Below are 27,135 nucleotides of genomic sequence, written 5' to 3' on the forward strand. Positions count from 1 at the left end.
AGATCAACTCAAAATTCTTATTTAATATATATTTAATAATGTGACACTAAAATAGACGTCATCTAGAGTTCTTTCCCAAAAAATCACACCTTCCCTCAAAGCAGCATAAGATAGAACAAAAATCCTCTCCATCAATAAAAAGATAAATATATGATTTTATATGTGTTTTCAATGTTAAAAATATTATTTTATTGTATATAATTATACATCTAGAATGTCACATTACTCGAGATAGGTAGACAACGTCATGAACAAAATACTATCCTGTACCTATTATGCCTTGAAGCATTTTTATTCCAGTTCTTTTGTTCACATATACTTTTTTTCTTACTTGTACAAAAAAGGAGATAAACCTTCATTTTCGGAGAACTAAATGTTAATTTGCTATTAACTTTTGAAACTAGGATTGAATAATTTTCACCCGCCTAGGATTAATTCATGTGTAATATGAATGTAGCTTCTGCATCTTCTACTCCAATTCTTTATTTATTAAAATGTTTGGATCAAATCTCTTGCGTTTTGGACGGGCAAATCTCATCAGTATTAGTTGTACTACAGCTTTAAAGGTGGCCTAACCCAATTTGTTATATGAAATACTAACAACTCTTATAAATATTTTTTTTTAGTATTATAAAAAATATACTTATTTTTTTGTTTGTAAAAAACTAATCTTTGTGTGACCATCCCTCTCAATATGTATAGTTTCCAAGGATCAAAATTTTGACATCTCATGGATATTATTGGCTACTTCACCAATCACCAACAACTAATTAGTATAATTAGGTTTGGTATATCTTGTCCCCGTGCTTTTCCGTTACTATCTTCTTCAACATTTGTCTCATCGTATTAGATCTAGCAACAGTTAAATCTAAGTATCCGATAAAGAAGGATTAATATATTTGATGTTATAACCTATATCTATACTATTAGAAAGGGATATAATTTTTTCATTCATATTTTACTCTTATTAAAATTTATATTTATTTTTATTATATTCTAAAATTAAATTTATCATTATTACTAATAATAAATTTTAGAAATTCTAATTTTATGAATTTTAATTGATCCATGCCATGTATTTTAATATTCAAAGTTATGTACATAGTATAAAAATTATTAAATGAATCGGTATAATTTGACTAAAATATCATATTTAATCAATAATGGAAATTATATAAAAGATGATTAGATGAATAGAGAATGAACTAGAAGAATATAACAAATAAATATATAATTGTAAAATAAAATGTAACTATTATTAAGTTTCTGAAACATTAAAATATTCTCGCTAATAATAAGTTTATCTTTTAACATGCACAAATTATTGAAAGAAGGTGCGGGAAAATACAACATAATCATTTTATCTTTTATTTGGTATAAGATATCATTAAAAAAAATTGATGATTTTTTTATCACCGTTTACTCTCTTTTTTATGAAAATAAAATTATAATATTATGATATACTTTTAAAAATTGGATAAAATTTACTATTTTTGTTAATATTTGTAATTTGGTTAAAACTACCAATTAATAGGAATCAAATGAAATAATAAATAAATGTATTCTTTAAACATTACTTCATTTCGTCTCAATAATAAGGGTAAAACCTTAACATTTATAATCTCAATATAAACAAATTTAACTATTTTTATAGTTTATAATATCACTTTTTAATTGAAATTATTTCCTATATATCACAGGTTTCTTAAAAAATCTGATTTGCACGGATTCTTCCCCTACCTGAAAGAGATCTTGGTTGGTGAAGTAATTGTAATTATTTATGCTTTTTCATTGAATAAAAATAAATAATTGTTCTTTAACTTGTTTCCATAATATGTGCAAATTAGTTAATAGAGATTTCATTCCTTTTAAATTAACAACCGATTATTATCACGTTTTATATAGTGGGTAATCACATTGTCATTCTAGAGGAAAATATCTTAAAATGAGCCTTTAGTGAGAAAGTGAGATTAGAAGAGAATCATTACTGATAATTTTAATATGAAGGTGTTTATTATTATTTTTGTTTAATACTCTCTCTAGTTCTTTGCATAAATATTTTGAGAAATTGATGGTGATTATAGAATTTTAAATACATCAATTAGTATTTTCTACTTACATAATTAGTGTTATTAATAATAGTCAATGTACTAATATGATAGAATAACAATGTAACTATTAATTCGCTAATTAAACTGCATATCAATGAAATTAGATATATATTTATTATACTAAGATTAATTTTAAAATAAAAATATATATTATATCAATATTAATGTTACAATAATAATACATATATTATACTAACAATAATGTTAAAAAATTAATTTATATATATTATTAACAATCTTAAAAAACTAATATATATATATATATATATTAAAAATAATAATGAATCTGATAAATAATTTTATTTAAATCATTTGTTAAAACAAAAATGTTTGACTTGATAAATTATTATGTTTTAGAAGTATAAAAAATATAATGGTTGTGTACTTGATTTTCCGCAATAATATTTTGGTAAAAATTAAGGCATTTTCATACAAGTTTTATAATTTTAAATGAAAATTGGTCCTATGATCGATATAGCCGGAATGAAAAACTTGCCGTTAAGACCAATTTTGTTTGCTTTTGATTGGTACGATTGTTGTATCTAACCAATACGATAATTTATCATAAATATTATTTGGTTGATTTGACTAGTACAATATAATTTTAAAAAGTATGTCATTATTGTTCTTAGTTAGTGGAAAGCAATATCATTGATTTAATAAAATATAAAATGAAATAATCCTCATAATGAATAGTAATTTTAAAATACATCTAACCAAAGAGAAAATTAATTTTAAAAATTACATTAACCAATTTTTTTTAATTCACACCAAAATAAAATAAAATGGACAGAGAAATACGAGTCAACTTGCCTAAAAGAGGAAAAAATGTAAGTTGCTTCCTCATTGGTTTCTCTTACTTACTTTCTGTTCCATATCTTTATACCTAACTCGAAACATGAACAAATATGTATAAAATAAAAACTAAATTAATTTTTAAAGTTAGCTTGGAGAGATAGAGACATAATAATTTTGATATAAATATTTCGTTTCCTCTCTTTCTGTAGTGACTTCAGCACTTCGTAGACTTTGAATATTGTGGAAAAAATTTCAATGCATCTTCTGTAATGTTATAAACTCTGCGATTTTTTCATTCGTTCAAGGCAGCCACAATCTTCAACTTTTCAACCCTTCTTTTCTCATTCCCCTTATTATTATTCTTCACTATAAAGTAACCTCAACATCATTAAAGAAAACAATCGTAGTTAAAACGCCACCATACAAAAAACCCCAAGCTTTAACTTTTTCTTCCTCAATCTCAGTTTCAGGGTAAAAGAAAAAGTGGGTAGCGAAGGAATTTGAGTTTAGAAGCAGAATCGATTGATGGGTCTCGTTTCGAATCAACGAGGCTCTAGAACAGAGACGACCCAAGAAGGTTTACCGGTTACCGTTTCATCAGGTGGTGGAGCTGTTCCGAAGAAGAAATGGTCCAATTTAATGCCTCTCTTTGTGATCCTTGTGGTCATTGCAGAGATTGCGTTTCTGTGTAAACTTGATATGGTAAAAAACGCATCTATGGTTGATACCTTTGCTGACCTGTTCTACCGGTCACGGGTAGTGGTTGAAGGTGGTGTTGATGGTGATGGTGATGATGATTCGAGGTTAGCTGTTATAAGTAGTGTTCGGAATTCTGTAGAAGAGAGTTGTGAGGAATGGTTGGAGAGAGAGGATGGTGTTACATATTTAAGGGATTTTACAAAGGATCCTGTTATTGTTTCTGGAGCTGACCAGGTTTGGTTAATTCACTTAATTCTTATTTCTACTTTTTAGTATTTTTATTTTCAATTTATATATGCTTTGATGATATGTATGATTCTAAGAAAATTTAGAGAATAAGTAGCTATTCACAAGTTAGTATGTAAGCGCATTTGATTTAACATTTTCGAGTACTATTTTTAATCTGGTTCCAAGGTTTTAAATTGTGATCCACGACCTAATTGCATATGCAATATTGCGAGTTTGGAAGTCTATGCGACTGCAAGAGGCAGTTTCGTTAATTACAGTAATGCAATTGTGGCCGTAACTGTGATTTAAAACCAAGTTTAGTTCTTACTCTCTTTCTGTGCATCTTTGTTTAGTTGTTGTTACTTGTTAGGTCAAAAGACAGTTCATATGCATAACTTCCTGATGATTTTTCTTATGAGGTCGCTGTTATTGCTCTTGTCTATCTAAAGTTTTTAGTTCATCCTAATGCAGGATTGGAAATCGTGTTCAGTGGGATGTAAATTTGGGTTTAATCAGGATATGAAACTTGATGCTGTGTTTGGAGAACCTCAAGCTGGAGTAGCAAGTATTCTGAGATCAATGGAATCAGCTGAATACTATCATGTGAACAATATTGACACGGCACGACGGTGGGTAAGCACTATTATAAAGTGTTAAGTCATTAGATTGGACCATTTGTGGGCTGTGTTGCTTAGTTTAATACCATATGTGCTTATTGTTGTTGTAGTTCCATGGAAATTGGTGGATAATGCATAAAATAAATTTTCCTGGCCTAGTTTTATATGATTGTGGACTACAAGGTCAAACATGATCTGTAGGCTAATGTGGTATAGGGTTTTAATTTGAAGTTATGGCTATTTTCATTGCAAGTGATAAATATTAATTAGTGCATTTTACTAGATACTAAGTTTTTTATTTTTCAATTGAATTTCTTCTTGCTCCTTGCTCTCGTGGAGAGAGCGTTACCTTTGAAAAGTAACAAAAAATGCTGATAATTACATTGCCATTGTGTACTAGGAAGGGGTATAACATTGTAATGACAACCAGTCTATCATCTGATGTACCTGTTGGATATTTTTCGTGGGCTGAGTATGACATCATGGCACCGGTAGAGCCAAAAACTGAAAGTGCTCTTGCAGCTGCGTTCATTTCAAATTGTGGAGCTAACAATTTCCGGTTGCAAGCTCTTGAAGCCCTTGAAAATGCAAACATCAAGATTGATTCTTATGGTGCTTGTCATAGGAACCATGATGGAAGAGGTACATTCTAATAATTTTGAGAAATTTAAAGATAAATGTTTGTTAGTGTTAGGGATGACAATGGATACTCGAACCGTGGGTACTGCAAGTAATACTCGCTATAGGTCGGGTCTGTGTTTTTGGACTTGTGGGTAATTGGGACCGAAGATTTTGAAACCCATTGTTGAACGAGTCTGAGTAATGAGGTACCCAGACCCGCAATTCATAAGTCCCTATATATATATATATGCACTAACATAACTGTAACATTATCCTAATCATAATTATTATGTTATATTCTTAAGCCATAACTGTGATATCATGCTAATTCGTTCATAAATATTATGATGTTAAGTAGTGATGTTATGTTGTTAATCTATAATTGTGATATAATGTTATATTGATTAAACAATGCTTGATAAATAAATTTTTCGTCATAATTGTGATGTTATGTTGTTAACAATGATATTATGTTGATGATTCATAACAGTGATATAATATTATGTCAATTAAACAATTCTTACTAAATAAATTTTTATCATAATATTGAAGTAGTAACTTTGTTTTTTATGTTTATTTGAGTAAAATGAATTATGTTTAATCTCCAATTTAAATTGTGTTTTGAATTATGTTTTTTTTTTTTGTGATTGCCTAAATTAACTTTTAATATTCTAGGAAAGAGACACACAGTTGCATAAGTTGCTCGCAATTAGTTTTAATATTTTCTGGGTATCCACAGATCCGTTGGGTACCCAAAGATCTACGGGTAGCAAACCGAGCGGATATCGACATGTGTGTGGGTCCGAAATGAATGAACATGGTGGGTCCAGATAGTGCACTAACTAGACCTCATTCAGACCCATTGTCATTCCTAGTTCAAGCCAACAAAAAAATAATCCTTTAGTAGGACACCTCATGAGTAGTGTCCACTGTCCAACACATGTCATATATATCTCGGAAGCGTGTCTGACACTTAGACACTTGAGGGAGTGTCTGTGCTTCATTGAATAGTATCTTTGGTCCCTCTTTTTATAGATGTTTTTCGTGTCAAATTGCAGTTGCATTATTCTCTTTGTACTGACTCCTTTCAAGTGAGTCTCAAATTTAATTCACACCTGTGATACCTTGTAGATGGTGACTTTATTTATTATAAGCAACTGAGTTTTTGTTATTGATGATCTAGAAGTTATTTGGGTTTGGAATATGAGGGAAGAAAATCATTGGGTTGCAATTTCAGACATTGAAAGATTAACCCTGTTCTATTGTGCCTACAAAATACAAATGTTTCCTAATTCCTAAGAATAACTTGTCTATTATAAAATGCTTCCTAATGAATGTCATTGGGCTTGAAAGCATGTGCTGAGATACTATTGGAGTTATACAAAAACTTCCCAAGTGCCAATGAATATGTGATGTTATTTATTAATGATTATTATTTCACTTCATTGCAGTGAACAAAGTGGAAACCCTGAAGCGCTACAAGTTTAGCTTAGCATTTGAAAATTCTAATGAGGAGGATTATGTAACTGAAAAATTCTTCCAATCCCTAGTGGCTGGTATGGATATATAATTATTATCTCCCTTCAATCTCTCTTAATTGCATTTACTAGATATGTGACATTTTCCATCTGGTTTTCTTTTCCATCTGACTCCATCATTTCCCAATATTTTCTGTTTCAGCAATGCAATTGCCGAAACTTATTTGGGCTTGAATGCAGAATTTTGGATAATTTGAGAAATAGGATAATATATCGTTTAGTTATAATTAGTCAACTTACTCAATGCTCCATTTGTTTTTGTATTTTTACACAATGTTCCGATTATTCCATGCAACCAGCATTTCTATATGTTTCCTCTTAGCTTAGCATAAAGTGCTGTTCATTTAAATTGTAACAACAACCTAGCCTTAATCCCATGAGGTGGGGCCAGCTTGCTGTTCATTTAAATTACCAAAAAAGTGCTGTTCATTTCCAAGACTGAGTGTAGCCTAAGAGCCATTTAACCAAGTCATCCTTCAAGATACCCGACAACTCTCCCCAGCATTTCCCTCTAGGGACTGCATCCAAGTTTAGCTTAGCCCAACCCACAGCAAGGAAGTTTCATCTGATATTAACCATGCCCGGGTCCTTAGATTAGCACCAAGATCAGATTCACTTTTAGTCCTCTAGATGTTACTAACATAGTGAAGGATTTTTTGGGCAATGCTGCTTTGAGTTTTACTGTACTGAATTCGTCTACTGTCTGTGACTTGAGTGGCAATGCCTGCATGAATAATCTGCATTTGTGAAATTTTCAAATGTGCTAATATGCCGTTGAGCCATATTCTAGTGTTCTTGGATGCTCTAACATGGATAATACATTAGTATGTGTAGAGGAGAATGCATTTCCCTATAAACTTACAGAACTTTTTCATTATGGGGTTTGTATTTTTTGAAATTTTCTCACTTAAAATATTAGCAGAAGAACCCACTTATTGATTCTGCTTCTGGAAATTAATCTATTTTTTTAGGAACTGTCCCTGTGTTTGTTGGTGCTCCAAATATTGAGGATTTTGCTCCTTATCCTGGTTCTGTTTTACATATTAAAAAGCTAGAAGATGCTGAATCCATTGCCAAGACCATGAAACATCTAGCAGAAAATCCTGAAGCATATAATCAATCATTGAGGTAAATCACACAATGAAAACAAAAGAAGTTTCTTGATTTCCCTCACCCATGTGCCTGAAAACGGTTTCCGTGTTCCCTTTTCTGCATTTCTATCTTCCTTGCATACATTTTACAAAGTTATTTTGCAACCGGCAATTCATATCATTTGCATATGAAAGATAATATTGCAGTATATTAACTGTGCGGTTGATGTCATGTGGTTCTGAATGATGCATCTTGAGTTTACTGGTTAAGATGTGAATGGATTGTGTTTGTTCTTCCTTTATTCTATGATCATGTGGTTGCACCCTGAGTTATTGTATTAATAGGTGGAAGTATGAAGGCCCGTCTGATTCCTTCAAGGCCCTTGTGGATATGGCCGCTGTGCATTCATCTTGCCGCCTTTGCATTCATGTGGCCACAACGATTAGAGAGAATGAAGAAAAGAGCCCAGCCTTCAAGAAACGCCCTTGCAAGTGCACTAGAGGGTCAGAAACTGTACATCATATCTATGTGAGAGAAAGGGGAAGATTTGAGACAGAGTCAATTTACTTGAGGTATACTACTTTCATTAGTAATTTTACCTCTAACATATAATCCTATATAAATTATCGTCCACTTTGTAATATGCTCGGCTTCAAGTACTTTCCGTCAAACTTGATGGCATATCTTGGTTGCTTGACTGCCATAATTCATAAGCAGTACAAAAGCTGCCAACTATGATGCATGGATACAGGTACAGGTATTGGACATGGCACTGGCAATGTAAAAGGATATGCCTTTTGTGAAAAATTATGATATGAATGGTAGGATAGGACATAACACGGGCCGCACACACACACACACTTCGAGATCGAGGAAAAAAGCGAAGAAATAAGTTCTTATTTTCAGCTTAATTGCAAATACAATTCAAACTAACATTTATCAAGTACATAGGTATCTGGTATGGTTTTGGTAACTATCAGGTATGTACAGAACAATGATACGAGAGACATTTCAAAGTACATGTACATAGGCTGCCAAAAAAAAAAATATCATCATGTCTTTTCAAGAAGAATATTATTAGATACTATAATGAGAATTCTATGAATTATTAAAAAGTCTCACATCGCATGGGAGTATGGGTACAGAATCATTTTTACTAACCTTGGCAGCCCTTTCCACGTGAGCTAGTTTGGTGGAATCCGGCCCGCCTTTTCTAATTCGCTATTAGAGCCTATCCCGATGTTGGGTCACTTATAGATGTCTAGTCCTGCAAGTTTCACACTGCAGATGTGTAGTCCTGTGTGTGAGGGGAGTTTTAAGTATTGAAGTCTCATATCAGTTGAGTATGAGTAAAGATTCATTCATAATGACTTAGGTTACCCTTCCCAATGAGCTAGCTTTTGGAATTAAGACAACTCAATTATTCTCTAATAAACTCTTTATTTTGACATTAATTGGCAGGTCTAGTAATTTAACACTCGAGGCCTTGAAATCTGCGGTCGCATTGAAGTTCAAATCCCTGAATCATGTACCTATATGGAAGCCAGAAAGACCTGAAATTCTAAGGGGAGACAATGAATTGAAAATTTACAGAATATACCCTATTGGCTTGACACAGAGACAAGCTCTTTATTCCTTCAGCTTCAAAGGGGATGAGGATTTCAGGAATCACTTAGATAGAAATCCTTGTGCAAAGTTTGAAGTCATTTTTGTGTAGCATGTGCTAATACTCTCATGCTTTATATGAATATCTAGCCCTCTCACTTCACTAAGGGCTAACATTTTAGTAATGAGTTTCACATGGAATTGACATGGCTTTATTGATGCCTTGTCAGTTTTCTGTTGGCAAAACTCAAAGGATTTGCATTCTGAAAATTTCTGACCTCACATGTAGAACACGTTTGTGCACTAAAAGTTATCAAGTGAAGATCCTTATTTATGTGTTTAGTTATAGTGCTTTGTTTGATTATCTAGATATAACATTATAGTTGTATATCTGAACTCACTATATCCAAATCCCAAAAAGATGTGCTAGTCTAGCAGTAAGAAAGAACAAGTCTTTTCCTTTAATTAATAGGGGAGGGTAGTCTAGTCTAGTCTAGGGAAATCTAGTATAAGAAATCTAATGATTTGAATTAGTGAGTAAATCTAGATCATTAGATACTCATAGAATTGATAGCTATGATAAAGAGTAAGTGAATACATCCTATAATTAATAATATTAGATTAGATAACATAATAACAATATAGCATAATAGGTAGATATTGTTAGAACTCTTCATGGAAGTGGTCACTTATCTATTTATAATATTTTATGTTCTTTCTAATAAGAGATTCAACAAAGTTTTGCAATTGTTGTGGATTGTCTAATACAACATTTATCTTTGTTAATAAATATGATTCAAATAAAATATTATATCATTGTATGATCCATATAGTGAATTTCAATTAACGAAATTAAATATTAATTGTTTGTTGTTGCTAAAAAATAAATAGAAATAATTGCTAGTTGCAGACATATCGGTTGAGATGTGCTTATAAAGAAAGATAGAGCCATGCATGACCTTTTGGCTACCTCATAAGGTGTAGTTTAGAATTATTTAAGATTTTATGTATGGTGTGCACTTTCACATTTTAAGTCTGTTTATAAATTAAATTTTACAGGGAAATAAAAGATAAATGAAGACTTGAGAACTATATAATACATTTGTGAGTTAGCTTTAAAGTCTTTCATTTCCCTTCATTCTTTAAAACTCAACTTGTAAATAAACTTTTTAAGATCATACCCACTTATGGCTCCAAGCCATGCATAGTTCCCTAAATCTAAAAACTAAAATAATTATATTAAAAGTGGTAAATATTAGTTTATATTTTGACTATCATGATATGATATCACTTATTATTTTAATTTTTAAAATTCATTTATAAATATTAGTATTTTTTACTTGAATTTATATATTTATAAAAATTAATATGATGTAATAGTATATTTATATGAGAAAATATCATATACACCAGGAATGTAAGTGTTTTTTTTTACTTTATTAGTATATCATTCATCATTTATATATTAATAATTATTATATCTTAAATAAAAGAGTAATATACATGAATATTCAATAATTTCATGTCTATATAAAAAAACTTTTTATTGAAATTGCATAGATATTGGATATTATTTGTTTTCAAATATACATCATTAAACATTTTTTTTTTTGTGTTAAAACATAAATTTTTTATTTAAATACTTCTATAATTTTACATCATTGTTAATTTATATATTAGATTTAAATGTAATTCCAACCAGATCAAATATGTTTTTAATGTAACATCTCAGCCTCGACATACGATGCTTATAGCTCATGAATGTAACCCAAGTTTAAGAAAAGCATATTCCTCGTTCTTCTCCCCACTTGAATTTTCATTCTATCGTCTATAGTTTTTTTTATGAACCATCCTTGTGTGTTATATATGAGTGACAATAAAAATTGAACACATAGATAGTCGTCTAAACTCAATCTGAATTTAATAGAGGAAAACCATTATAATTAGATAAAACTTGATCTCAATTTTCGGGATCGAATTTGATACAATTGATATCCTATCCCAAACCCACCCCAAAAGAAGTATATATGCATTCACTAGAAATTTTGGAATATATGATATATGACAACTATGCACTGTATTATTTCACCTCCCAGTGGCTAAAAAGAAGGTCACTTATGCCATTATTTCACCCAAAAACAACACTCCCTCCCTCCTGTTCAATAAATAATAATAATTAAGAATTTAGTTTTAGGTATATTAAGTGTAAATTTTTTGGGTTTCTTGTCAAATTTGGATTATCCGAAACCAATAAGTTTAGGAATTATATTGTTAGTTTAAATTTTGTTGAGTTTGGATTCGGGTTTCGAATTTTAGATTTGGGGTTGGGTAAGTATAAACCCGACCCAATCTACCCTGTTGCTATTACTAGTAATATAAGTATTGACCCATACAATACAAATAGCTACCCACACAAAAATGAACTATCCACATTCGAATGAGGAACAAATTTATTATTACCATTATTATTTTAACTTTTTTCATTTTTTATTTATAAACTGCACACTTACACTATGTCAGTGCATCAAATATCATTTTCATTTTATAAAAAAACAAACCCACCTCCCAAAACATTTGGCCCAAATGTCATTTCCTCTTCAGTCCTTTTTAGTTATGAAGAAATAAATTTTTTTATTGAAAATATCATAAAAATGGGTTTAGACTTTAGACCTCTTGTACGAATTTTTTGGAAGATCTAATACACATAATAGTAGAAATCGTGACATAAAGTCATACTAAATAATGAAAAGAAAAATATATAACAATATATAAATTTTATATCATACAGTGCATTTGATTGTAGATAATATTGAACAACAGTAACAGCCCGTAACTCCTCTTTCTACAATCCAAACTCTTTGCTCCTTTTACCAGCCATATCAGCGTTGTGCGCCTTCAAATTCAAAGAAATATGTACCGTAATAACATTTTTCAATAGTCAATTATGTACCCAACAAAATATTGTCTAGTCAAAGAACTTCAATAGTTGTTTGAATAATCAAATTTCATATTCAAATTAACACGTATTTTTATATACGGTTTGTCTATAAAGTTAATTTGTACCTAATATAAATTAAATATGGGTGTATCCATCTTGGATGTGATAAAATACGTAGTTATGATCTTAATAAATTTAGTTTTCATAGTGAATATATTCTTAACTTAAGAGGCAAACTAACTCAATGTTATTTTCTTTCTTTTACATATGCATACAATAAATTTGTTAGACTTGTCTTGAGACTCACCTCAATTTTATTTTAAAAAAATATATGGTATACAAGAATGTATACTTATATTCACATCTATATGTAATATCCAAATAGGTGTCTGAATTTTTTCCATAAAAAAATAACCATATATTAAAATTAACAACTCATCCAAGGATTGCCACATGAAAATCATAGCCTCGTACCAGAAATCGTTAGTTGATCATACACCATCACATATTCACATTATTAGTTGAAGCGACGATTGGCTTATTAGTGGTGAAGACTAATAATAATTTAACACATAATAACACAATAAAACTTAAAAGTAAGAAAGATAAAGTAAATGAGTAATAATTTTTAACAAGAGGACAACATATTTTTTGGCATAAATTTAGGTCTTATTCATATAGAGTAATATGTCAATAACATATTAATAAAAGAATAAATATGATAAATATAATATTTTTAGTGAACTAATGATATAGACACGATGATATATTTAATATGTATCAAGTTGTTAGTAGTCTAGAAGCAATAATTCCACACATAGAATTAAAATTTTGTGGAGTATATATATATATATATATATATATATAAATTTTGAGAACAAATTAAAAACTTAATTCTAATTAAAATGGAACTCAACTCTCCACATAAGTATTTTTCGAGTCTACATCTGTTATTCTACTTCTTTGTAGTACTCCATTTGTCAGAAGTCAGAAAAATATTTAATAATTGTAATTATAACTTAAATTAATTTTTTCAACCAATAAGAAGTAATAATATATGCGAGGGTAATGAATAGTAAATGTGCTCAAGTTTTCCCCCTTAATTCACGCATGAGGCGCTTGTTCCAATATGATTAGATGAACCAAACATTTTGTGAGACTATGATGAAAGGATGGAGGTGGATGACAAGGATGCAATCGCCATTCTCCGCATGTATTCCCAAAATGGAATTCAACTTTATAGATTTTGTTTCTCTTCTTATGGTATCTTATTACCGGCAGCCATTTCCAAATGCTTTGTTTTCTGTTTTGTTTTCACTCTTTTTGTTGTAATTCAATAGATTTTGTTCTATTTCCTCCGACCCTTTTCTCTTCCTTCTCCGTCAATGTAATTTGACTTCAACGAAGCTAAGCAAACAGCTATATGGCTAGAAATGATTCATTTTCTCTTCCTACTTACTAAATTAGAATGTAGCTATTAACACTTCAAATGATTCATTCTTTTCTGTGTTAGACTTGGTCACTCACAGAATTTAGAGACAAGCCCACAAGAGATTCCACACAATTATGTACAAATACTTACCATCAACAATAATATCTCTCAGTCAAGCCTATGAGCTAAGTGAAGAAGAATAAATACCATGAGTCCATGACTCAAAACCTTAAGATGCTAGATTTATGTGTCAGTGTCATTTACATGCACTCCAATTCATGTTCTTTTGGACTGTGAAACTTATTTTACTCATTTATTATTCATACTTAGAATTCTTAACCTTGGACAAAGATAAATTGAACGTAATTAACACTTTTAATTCAAAAGGAATGGACTTTGCTAGGAAAAAGTGCTATCCCACCAACGAATCAAATTATATTCTGATTTCCAAAGGAGAGGAATGGGGCAGAGCCGTACTCCTTTGGCATTTATCTTAACGCAATCTCTTTGCATATCTAACAAGAAAAACAACAAGATTCATTTTTTTCAACTTGGGATGCGAGGGTCATAGGAATTCTTTATGATTGGTGAAATACTAATCCTAGGATGAAACAAATGGTGTATTGTCATACCTGAATCTATGTTCCTGGATGTGCTCCTTTGATCTACGTTTCTGAAAGAGGTTTTGTGGTACGATGGTCTTTCTTAACCAAATCTCTGATTCCTCTTTGGACTTGCGTTTTCACTCTGATGGATGAGGGTGAGAAGAGAAAACTGAATTTGATTTGGTGTGTTGGAGACTATAACCTTCCTTATGCATTAACTTATAGGGTTCCCATTATCCCCTATGAGTTAACCTGATGAGTATCCACCCATTAAGCTCATATCCGTTATCAGTTTTTAGAAATCTAAGGGGCTACTAATTAGATCACTTATAATGTAACACCGAAAATAAATAACTAATATCATTGTATCAAATATATGATGCTCACCTTAATTAGAAATTATAAATTTCTAACAATCTCTCACTTGGGCTTCATATATTCCTGAAACAATCATATCACAGGTTCTTTAGGCGCACGTCTGTATGCTATTTACATTTACACTTCTCCTTAATACAATCTGGTCCATCTCATATATCAACTATGAAACCACTGCAACTTTCATCACATTTAAGTATGGCTCGACCATGATGATCACCATATTAATATACTCAATGACATATATCAAATATGAATGAGTGACATGGAAAGTTTATGCATTGTGATCTCAAACATGCCTATTTCCAACTGGTCATTCTTTATTCTTTAGTGAGATCAATCCAAAGTCTTTAATTGAAACATAATAGTTATAATGCACAATTTCAAAATGAAACAATAAATCATCAACTTTATTATGCATAAAAAACTGTATATAATATCCAAAGCAAAACATATAAACTCTCAAACGCCATTATCATGCATAGACTTCATCTCATCCTTCATGGCATCAATCCACTTTTAAGAGTTAGAACTTTTCATGGCTTGACAAAAGTTCAATGGATCATCTTCTGTTAACCCAATGCCGTCCTCATGTTCTTGAAGAAATACAATATAATCACCAGGAATTGCACTTCTCCTATCTCTAGTAGATCTCCTTAATGACACTTATACTTCTTGAGGTTATTGAATTTGTTCTATAGGTACTTGAGGGAGAACCTCATTGTTGTCTTGTTCTGAAATATTGTCAGGGACAATATTCTAAACATTATCTTCTATTACCGAATTTATTCCTCGAATGGTAATAGGCACAAGAACTTGTTCACTATTAGTGACAGGTTCTTCCTCAAAGACAACATTTTTTATGTTCTCTTCCTTCCCAAAATCAACTTCCTCAAGAAATCTTGCATTTCCCGTCTCAAAAAAGAGTCTTGAAGTGGGATCATAAAATTTATAGCCCCGAGAGCGTTCAACATAGCCAACAAAACAACAACTAACAGTTCTAGAGTTCAGTTTTCTTTCATGCGGTCTATAAGGCCACGCCTCAGCTGGCCAACCCCAAATGTGCAAGTGTTTCAAGCTTGGTCTTTTATTAGTTCAAAGCTCATATGAAGTTTTTTTAACTACTTTACTTGGCATCCTATTAAGGATGTAAACCGCACATAATGTATTGAAGAACAATTCCATATTCTATAAGGAAAAGCGCAAATGGCCCTGGACGTTGTTCTCCTGATCCATCATACCTGCTATAGTATTCACCACCACGGTCAGATTTGACAGCCTTAATTTTCTTTCCAAGTTGAAGTTCAACTTCAGCCTTGAAAGACTTGAAAACATCCAAGGATTGGGACTTCTCATGTATAAGATATAGGTAGCCGTACCTAGAGTAATCGTCTATGAACGTAATAAAATAATGTTGTCCATTCCAAGAAGCCATAGGAAAAGGGTCACATATATCCGTATGTATTAGTTCTAACCGTATGTATGAGTTCTAAGACATATTTAGCTCTTTCGACACTTAACTTCCTCTTGTTTGTCTGTTTTCCTTTTATGCACTCAACACAGACATCAAACTCTGATAAATCTAAAGGGTCAAGAATTTCATCTGACACAAGTCTTTGAATTCTTTGTTTAGATATATGACCTAAACGCTTGTGCCATAAGGTGGCTGAATTCTCTTTTAATTTTCGTTTTGTACCACATGTAGTATTTCATTAGTGGAACTGGAATCATCAAGCATATAGAGATTATCAATTAAAGAAACAGAACCAACAACATTTGAATTTTGATAGAGACTAACTTTATTATTTCCAAAAGAACAAGAAAAACCAAATTTGTCCAAGCTGGAAACACTAATTAAATTCCGCCTAAAAGACGGTACAACAAATGTCTCAAATAAATCCAAATGAAAACCAGTTCTTAAACATAATCTAAATGTTCCAATAGCCTCAACTACAACCTTTTGCCATCACCCACAAAGATGAATCTTTCATCATCACTTGGCTGTCGGCTCCACAGGCAAGCAACCCTGCATAGTGATACTAATGTGAGTAGTAGCACCAGAATCTACCCACAAAATATCATTGGGTACAAAAACCAAATAAATTTCAGAAGAAAAAAGAGTTAGAAATTTACCCTTCTTTACATGCCATGAGGCATATTTAGGACATTCTTTCTTCATGTGTCCTTGCTTCTTACAGAAGTAACAAGTAAATTCCTCAATACTCTTCAATTTATTTTGTTGAGAAGGCCCTTCCACAACACCCTTATTGCTCTTTCTTTTCTTATTTTGAGGGGTCATAGCCAAATGAGCACTTTCAGTCTTATCTCTCTGCAACCTCTCTTCCTCTTGCACACAATGAGATATACATTCATTAAGGGACCATTTGTCCTTGTGAATGTTATAACTCACTTTGAATTGCCCGAAGTATGCAGGAAGATAGATCAAAACCAAGTGCACGAGCAGGTCATCACCAAGCTCTAACTTAACTGACTTGAGTTTTGATGCGAGGTTAGACATCTCCATAATATACTCCCTTATGTTCCCTTTGCCTTTATACTTCATGGAGATGAGTTTGGTCAAAAGGCTACTCGTCTCCACCTTTTCATTCTTGGCAAAGAATTGTTCTATTTCTTCAAGGAACTACCTTGCACTTTCACCCTTAGATAAAGATCCCCGAAACGCATCTAGAATAGAGCGTTTCATGATCATCAGACACATTCAGTTAGAGCGTTCCTATTTCTCAATTTTAGCCTCATCAAGGTTTTCCGAAGTGGAAATGGATTTCTCCATACAAAGTGCCAGATCCAAATCCATACAGTCGAAAATAATTTCTACGGCTTCCTTCCAAACCTTAAAGTTTGTCCCATTCAGCAATGGGGTGTTACTGATTTGAGCAGAAAAATTTACAGCATTGGTAAAAGACACTGATCCCACATAACAAAGAATTAATAACATGTTCAAATCTAAACAAACAAGTCATGTAATATATATAAAAAATAAGACATGTTTACATAATAGACTCATCACAAGATACCTAACACAATATTAATTTCTGTAAGTGATACTCTCAATGTAATGATCAAATATAACAATTAGTTCTGTCAAACAATAGCTTTTCTTTGGGCCGACTATTATTAACATGTAAAAAACTTTATAATTGTTACATATTTTATCATCACAAGTATGTTATTATTTGGCCAAATTGTGTCTTCCTTTGGGCCGAACACAATCCTCATAAATAATCTCATACTCATCTGTGTAATTTCAATTAATTTTCATAATAGAGGTTACTTTGGCAACATATTGCATCAATTAATTCAAAATAATTACCAGCAAAAGTAAAAAAACAATATGGGTCCATTACAAAAAAATATAATATTGGAATTAAAACTTTAATCAAATATAATTTTGGATCCAAATTAAGAAAAGAAACCCAAATACAAATCATTATCAAATAACTCCATGGTAGACAGATATATGTGCCTTCACTGACCAATTGAACTGAAAAAGGAACACCAAGGTGCGTTCAATAATCATTAGATGAGTATGATTAGCTATGTGTGTTCAATGATTATTATCAAATAAAGATTTCTTTTTACACATTTGCCACACAAAAGGAACACAACACAGGTGTTAAATTCAATCCATTGAAATGAAAACAAAAGGTAACCAATTGTTGAACGCAAAATATTTCATCAGACCAATACAATTAGTAACCAATTGTTGCTGGCAAATAAAGGAAAACAAAAGATTTCTTCACACTTATCACAAAATTATTGAATCTTCAATATAATGTGTGTACAATTATGATTCACAAAATTTGTGTAAAACACATTGTGAATACATTACACCCTTCTTGACTATTTTTAATTTGTGCAGACTCAAACAAATGTATACACATATAGAAGGCAAAAATAAAATTACAACAGAAAAGCATAACATCAAAAACTTCATTCATATGATATATATACAAATGTATTTATATATGCTTATGTGAATTCAAAATCTGAATCTATGAATTGAAAAAAATAATATTGAATTGTTATGTTGAGAAGAGAGAAAAGGCAAGTCATAATGTACAAAACAAGGACGCAACTCATAAGTCACAGAATTGATATAGAATTCAATCTCCTTCACACACATAGATATAATATAAGCATTGAGTTATTTCAAAAAAAATTCTCAATTTTTATAACATCATAGCGGAAACATAAAACCTCCAAATTAAAATTAGGGTTCATTCAAAATTTAGGAAAACACCCTTAATAGAGGATCATAAAAATTCAGAACATATGCTCTGATACCACTTGATGATAATTCCTTATGATTGGTGAAATACCAATCCTAGGATCTTGAATCTCATGATTCTCACACACATATATGAAACAAAGGGTGCAATGTCATACCTGAATCCATGTAATGTGCTCCTTTGATCTACGTTTCTGAAATAGGTTTTTTGGTATGATGACCTTCCTCAACCAAATCCCTGATTCCTCTTGGGACTTGCGTTTTCACTCTTATGGGGAGAGGAGAAAACTGAGTTTGATTTTGTGTGTTGGGGACCATAACCTTCCTTATGCGTTAACTTATAGGGTTCTCATTATCCCCTACGGTTTAACCTGATGGATATTCACCCATATCTGTTATCGCCTTTTAGAAATCTAAGGGGAGCAAGTAATTAGATCACTTATAATGTAACCCTGGAAATAAATAACTGATATCATTATATCAAATATATGATGTCCACCTTAATTAGAAATTATAAATTTTTAACAAGGGGAAATCACATACTTGAAAGAATTAATTCTTTACCCAAAGTCTAAAAAAGGATGAAGAAATACATTTGGTAGTACAAAAAATGGTAACTTCCAAGAAAAACGTAGATCTTCCTAAAATTGGCCATGATTGCAAGCGTGGTGGAAGAATAATGCTATATTGCTATGTATGTGAAAAATATCTAATGAACTCTTTCTAGATTACCTAGATCTCTTGATAGAGATGATTGATATTGGGTTCATATTTTATTTTCTTTTGTCACGGTTGGATGATATGATTCACTATATTTATCTTGTATCATTTATATTTGCTGGGAAATTCAGAACTAATTTCTCTCATCTGTGTGATGCAAAATGGGCACTTGCGGAAGCGGTAAGTAGATAAAAAAATAGAGAAGAGTAGAAAAATAACACCAAGAATTAACATGGAAAAACCTCCTCAATGTGAGAAAGAAACAATATTTGACTCTCTCTTACAAAGAGGATAACATTCAATCTCACTCAAAAAGGATGGAAATACGAACTCTCTAGCATCTTACTAGGAATACAAATTTCACACTATATGGATATAAACTCTCTCACTTTCTCTCTATGTTGTTTTCGTCACTTGGTTGTTGTATCTCTTTCTCACAAGTCCCCTATATATAGTGAAGGGAAGGAAGACTCCATCATAAAGACATAGTGGATGATTAATTATTGTCATACTTTTCAAGACACTTTGAAAAGTGCTACTCCAATTTTCTAAGTTAGACTTCATAATTCTCAAGACTCAAAGAATAATTCCAAGACCTTGGAATAGACAACATTAAATTATTCAATGGTACATCTACCAAGATTCATTGGTCTTGCTTCCACATCAATTAGGAAGGATTTCAACATCTCTGTTTCTCACAATTTTCTTGTTTATCAGAGCCCATAGTCTGTACCCAAATTCATCTTTTGGAGACCCAAGGTAAATGAACTCCTTGGTCTCATCATCCAACCTCTTTCTCTCATCTTTTGGAATGTGAATGAAGGTTCTACATCCGAATACTCTAAGGTGGTTGAAGGATGCCTTCTTCTTGTACCATACTTCTTCTGGAATTTCTTCGTTCAGGGGTCTTGAAGGTGTTCAATTTATGAGATCCACTGTAGTCTTTATTGCTTCACCCCAGAAAGACTTGGGGAGATTGGCATCCTGCAACATGCATACGATCTTCTCTTCAATTGTGCGGTTCATCCTCTCAGCTACTCCGTTCAACTGAGGATTCTTTGGTGGTGTCTTCTCCAGTCTGATACCAAAAGTCTTGCAATAGGCTTCAAATGGACCACAATATTCTCCACCATTGTCTGCTTTCAGACACTTCAACGGCTTCCGAGTCTCACGTTCTACTAGTGCACATAACTCTTTGAATATTGATAGTACTTGATCTTTGCTTTTCAAGAAGCACACCCATAGTCTTCTCGAGTGATCGTTATGAATGTGACAAAGTAGTAGGTTCCTCCAAGAGATCTTTCAGATGGTGCACAAACATCTGAATGCACCAATTCAAGTACTTCATCTCTCTATGAGGGATTGTCTGTTCTCTGAAAATTGACTCTGTGTTGTTTACCATAAAGACAATCAGTACCAGAATCTAAAATTTGACCTTTTATACCTGGAAGGTGGACTTTAGCGAGAATCTGAAGTGCATTCTCACTTATGTGCCCCAATCGCCTATGCCAAAGATCTTTGGAGTCGATAGTAACATTTGCTTCTCCAGAACAAATTCCTCCTTGCATAATGTACAAAGATCCTTCGTTTGAGCCTCTAGCAATAATGAGGTTGCCTTTTGCTAGTTTCCACTTTCCAGTACCAAAGTGGCTTACAAAACCACCATCATCCAACTTACCCGTTGAGATAAGGTGGAGACGCATATCTGGGACATGTCTCACCTTTTTCAGTATAAACTTTCTTCCTGTGTCTGTTAGCAGCACAATATCAACAATTCCCGCAATTTTGCTAGTAACATGGTTTCCCATTTTCACAGTACCATAATTACTATGAATTGAAAAAAATAATATTGAATTGTTATGTTGAGAAGAGAGAAAAGGCAAGTCATAATGTACAAAACAAGGACGCAACTCATAAGTCACAGAATTGATATAGAATTCAATCTCCTTCACACACATAGATATAATATAAGCATTGAGTTATTTCAAAAAAAATTCTCAATTTTTATAACATCATAGCGGAAACATAAAACCTCCAAATTAAAATTAGGGTTCATTCAAAATTTAGGAAAACACCCTTAATAGAGGATCATAAAAATTCAGAACATATGCTCTGATACCACTTGATGATAATTCCTTATGATTGGTGAAATACCAATCCTAGGATCTTGAATCTCATGATTCTCACACACATATATGAAACAAAGGGTGCAATGTCATACCTGAATCCATGTAATGTGCTCCTTTGATCTACGTTTCTGAAATAGGTTTTTTGGTATGATGACCTTCCTCAACCAAATCCCTGATTCCTCTTGGGACTTGCGTTTTCACTCTTATGGGGAGAGGAGAAAACTGAGTTTGATTTTGTGTGTTGGGGACCATAACCTTCCTTATGCGTTAACTTATAGGGTTCTCATTATCCCCTACGGTTTAACCTGATGGATATTCACCCATATCTGTTATCGCCTTTTAGAAATCTAAGGGGAGCAAGTAATTAGATCACTTATAATGTAACCCTGGAAATAAATAACTGATATCATTATATCAAATATATGATGTCCACCTTAATTAGAAATTATAAATTTTTAACAAGGGGAAATCACATACTTGAAAGAATTAATTCTTTACCCAAAGTCTAAAAAAGGATGAAGAAATACATTTGGTAGTACAAAAAATGGTAACTTCCAAGAAAAACGTAGATCTTCCTAAAATTGGCCATGATTGCAAGCGTGGTGGAAGAATAATGCTATATTGCTATGTATGTGAAAAATATCTAATGAACTCTTTCTAGATTACCTAGATCTCTTGATAGAGATGATTGATATTGGGTTCATATTTTATTTTCTTTTGTCACGGTTGGATGATATGATTCACTATATTTATCTTGTATCATTTATATTTGCTGGGAAATTCAGAACTAATTTCTCTCATCTGTGTGATGCAAAATGGGCACTTGCGGAAGCGGTAAGTAGATAAAAAAATAGAGAAGAGTAGAAAAATAACACCAAGAATTAACATGGAAAAACCTCCTCAATGTGAGAAAGAAACAATATTTGACTCTCTCTTACAAAGAGGATAACATTCAATCTCACTCAAAAAGGATGGAAATACGAACTCTCTAGCATCTTACTAGGAATACAAATTTCACACTATATGGATATAAACTCTCTCACTTTCTCTCTATGTTGTTTTCGTCACTTGGTTGTTGTATCTCTTTCTCACAAGTCCCCTATATATAGTGAAGGGAAGGAAGACTCCATCATAAAGACATAGTGGATGATTAATTATTGTCATACTTTTCAAGACACTTTGAAAAGTGCTACTCCAATTTTCTAAGTTAGACTTCATAATTCTCAAGACTCAAAGAATAATTCCAAGACCTTGGAATAGACAACATTAAATTATTCAATGGTACATCTACCAAGATTCATTGGTCTTGCTTCCACATCAATTAGGAAGGATTTCAACATCTCTGTTTCTCACAATTTTCTTGTTTATCAGAGCCCATAGTCTGTACCCAAATTCATCTTTTGGAGACCCAAGGTAAATGAACTCCTTGGTCTCATCATCCAACCTCTTTCTCTCATCTTTTGGAATGTGAATGAAGGTTCTACATCCGAATACTCTAAGGTGGTTGAAGGATGCCTTCTTCTTGTACCATACTTCTTCTGGAATTTCTTCGTTCAGGGGTCTTGAAGGTGTTCAATTTATGAGATCCACTGTAGTCTTTATTGCTTCACCCCAGAAAGACTTGGGGAGATTGGCATCCTGCAACATGCATACGATCTTCTCTTCAATTGTGCGGTTCATCCTCTCAGCTACTCCGTTCAACTGAGGATTCTTTGGTGGTGTCTTCTCCAGTCTGATACCAAAAGTCTTGCAATAGGCTTCAAATGGACCACAATATTCTCCACCATTGTCTGCTTTCAGACACTTCAACGGCTTCCGAGTCTCACGTTCTACTAGTGCACATAACTCTTTGAATATTGATAGTACTTGATCTTTGCTTTTCAAGAAGCACACCCATAGTCTTCTCGAGTGATCGTTATGAATGTGACAAAGTAGTAGGTTCCTCCAAGAGATCTTTCAGATGGTGCACAAACATCTGAATGCACCAATTCAAGTACTTCATCTCTCTATGAGGGATTGTCTGTTCTCTGAAAATTGACTCTGTGTTGTTTACCATAAAGACAATCAGTACCAGAATCTAAAATTTGACCTTTTATACCTGGAAGGTGGACTTTAGCGAGAATCTGAAGTGCATTCTCACTTATGTGCCCCAATCGCCTATGCCAAAGATCTTTGGAGTCGATAGTAACATTTGCTTCTCCAGAACAAATTCCTCCTTGCATAATGTACAAAGATCCTTCGTTTGAGCCTCTAGCAATAATGAGGTTGCCTTTTGCTAGTTTCCACTTTCCAGTACCAAAGTGGCTTACAAAACCACCATCATCCAACTTACCCGTTGAGATAAGGTGGAGACGCATATCTGGGACATGTCTCACCTTTTTCAGTATAAACTTTCTTCCTGTGTCTGTTAGCAGCACAATATCAACAATTCCCGCAATTTTGCTAGTAACATGGTTTCCCATTTTCACAGTACCATAATTACCTTTCTTGTAGTTTGAGAAGAAACCTTCATGTGGACTTACATGGAAAGAAGTACCAGAGTCAACGATCCAAGCACAATAACCATATGCAACATTTAGGTAATTGTCTTCTCAAATGAGGAGAACATCATCATCTACAACAACAGTTGTGGTAGACTTATGACCATTTTTCCTTGGATCAACTAAATATTAGTGGACATTTCCAGCTTTCTGGTCTCTCTTTAAGGACCTGCATTCAGATCTTTTATGTCATTCTTTACTATAACAATAACATGTTATTGACCTCATGTGAGATTGAGGGTGACCTCAGAATTTGCTTTTGCTTCTTCCACGAGATTCATTCCTCCCATGAATTTCACTTCTTCAACGTCTCTCCACAATATTTGCTTTAGAGTGGAATGATGTACTTCGTTCTTTCCTTTTGGATTCTTCATTCAATAGATTGTCTGAAACAATGTCCATTGAGACCTTTCCATCAAGGACTGAGTTGTTGAGCGTGACCACCAATGTATCCCAGCTTTCAAGCAACGAACTTAGTAGCAGAAGTGCTTGAAACTCATCATTTATCTTCATATCTATCATTGTTAATTGATTGACAAGACCCTTGAATGAATTTAAGTACTTTATCATGCTCTGACCATCTTTGTAATCGAGTTTCACCAGCCTTCTAACTAGAGATGATTTATTTCTAGGAGTTTTCTTTTGAATCATAGATTTAAGTTTCGACCGCAACTCATAAGCATTTGTGTATGTGGATACATGCTCAAATAAACTTCTATCAATATACTTCCGAATCATTGCAACATCTTTTCGATTCGAAACCTCTCAATATCTGTCACCCTTATCTTTTGGCTTGTCTTTGCAAGAAATAGGCTCATGCATATCCTTGCAGTATAAATGATCCTCCATCATGGGCTTCCAATAGGAATAGTTGTCAGTTGTCAACTTGAACATATCTCCATCAAATGAGATATTAGCGGCTCCTTCCATCTTGGACTACACAGGGTAAGCTCCCCGAATGAACTTGGGAGCTTTGATACCACTGTTGGGAAATATAGAACCAATTTTCCTCTTTTGTGTGATGCAAAATGGGCACTTGTGGAAGCAGCAAGTGAATAAAGAAAATAGAGAATAGTAGAAGAATAACACCAAGAATTTTAATGAGGAAAAACCCCCTCAATGTGAGAAGGAAACAACCACGGGACCTAGTCCAGAAAATATGTCCATTATAAAAAGTAGGATTACAATATTTGACTCTATCTTACAAAGAGGATAACATTCAATCTCACCCAAAAAGATGAAAATACAAACTCTCTAGTATCTCACTAGGAATACAAATATCACACTATGTGGATATAAACTCTCTCACTTTCTCTCTATGTTGTTTTTCTCACTTGCTTGTTGTATCTCTTCCTCACAAGTCCCTTTTATATAGTAAAGGGGAGGAAGACTCCATCATAAAGACATAGTGAAAGATTAATTGTTGTCATACTTTTCAAGATACTTTGAAAATGCTACTCCAACTTTCTAAGTTCGACTTCATAATTTTCAAGATTCAATGAATAATTCCAAGACCTTGGAATAACCATCATTAAATTATTCAATAATTCATATATCAAGATTCATTGGTCTTGCTTTCATATCAATTAGGAAGGATTCCCAACAATATTTTGGTCTTAGAGCCAGAAACAATAATAGAGATATGCTACAATGTGGACAAAATGCGTCATGATCGATTATAGGGAACATTCCAATCTATATATGTATGGTACCTAATGACTGGGATTAATTGGAGCATCACATTATATATTCCTTACACCAGTTACATTTTTGGGGTTATTATACGTTCGAAACATCTTATAAATACTACAAAAGTTTACTAATTTTCTTTTCGTGACAAGATTATATAAACAATCCATTGGCCACATTACTAAATGAGCTCTATTGCTTCTCAGAATGATAAGTTGGTTTGGATCTTCTACTCACCTTTTCCTCACCTATCCTTTTTATTTGGAACTAGTTAAGCAACTTATCATTCTGAGAAGCAATAGAGCTCAGGGTGCAGCCTAGCCAGCCAAGAAAGAATGATCCATTTTGAATCATGAGTGAAATCAGCAATCTTAGCAAATAAGGAGTAATAAATATGAGCAGGGGTTTTTAGAGAGTCAATCAGGAGAGAGCCAAGCTAGTTATCTAGCCAATAGTTGATTTTAGTCCTATTTCCCACTAGCCAGATAAAGTTATCAATGGTCAAATGCCAAAACTTCTTAATCATATGCCTAATAGAAGACTTAGTATAATTAGCAGTAGGTCTGCTAACTCTGCAGAATCTTTTTTTGTGGAAGCTAGCTCGTTCATGAGAGAATGACTTCATTTTCCTAGTTAGTTTAAGAACTACAACCTGATTCATAGTTGAGATTGATCTTAGACCAAGACCCCCCTCTTTCACAGCTGAACACACCTTATGCCAAGCAACAGTGACCAACTTTTTAACCTGAGTGTCACTAGACCAAATGAAGTTCCTGATGTAGTTATCTATCCTCTTCAGTAGTTTCATAGGCCAAGAGTAAACATTAAAGCTATAAACTAGCATGTTGCGAATGATGGACTTGGCAAGATCCACTCTACCATAATTGAAAGGGAAGACCCTTTCCACTTAGCCAACTTGTTTACAATCTTGTCAAGTATGGCTTGCAGGTGAATAGACTAGGGTTTTCCTTTGAACAAAAGAACTCATCCTAGAAAAGTGTCTCTATTTAGTATTTGATATGAGCATTATAATCACATAGAAAATGACTTGAACATTGTCTCTAACTCTACTCATTAAAGTTTGTCTCTATTTACTATCAAGAAAGTAGTTCATAGAGATTTGTAATTCACCATCCTTCCTATTTGTGA

General features: G+C 32.7%; 1 protein-coding gene across 1 annotated transcript; it reads left to right on the forward strand.

Annotated features, from left to right (window-relative positions):
- On the forward strand, positions 3,112-9,651 carry LOC109333305 (glycoprotein 3-alpha-L-fucosyltransferase A). The gene is made up of 7 exons (XM_019568717.1): positions 3,112-3,842; positions 4,308-4,465; positions 4,854-5,095; positions 6,526-6,630; positions 7,584-7,740; positions 8,049-8,276; positions 9,166-9,651. The coding sequence occupies exons 1-7, from the start codon at positions 3,435-3,437 to the stop codon at positions 9,419-9,421; spliced, it is 1,554 nt and encodes a 517-aa protein (XP_019424262.1). The 5' UTR covers positions 3,112-3,434; the 3' UTR covers positions 9,422-9,651.

The sequence above is a fragment of the Lupinus angustifolius genome, chromosome LG18 (assembly GCF_001865875.1).
Source record: "Lupinus angustifolius cultivar Tanjil chromosome LG18, LupAngTanjil_v1.0, whole genome shotgun sequence".
Taxonomy (NCBI): domain Eukaryota; kingdom Viridiplantae; phylum Streptophyta; class Magnoliopsida; order Fabales; family Fabaceae; genus Lupinus; species Lupinus angustifolius.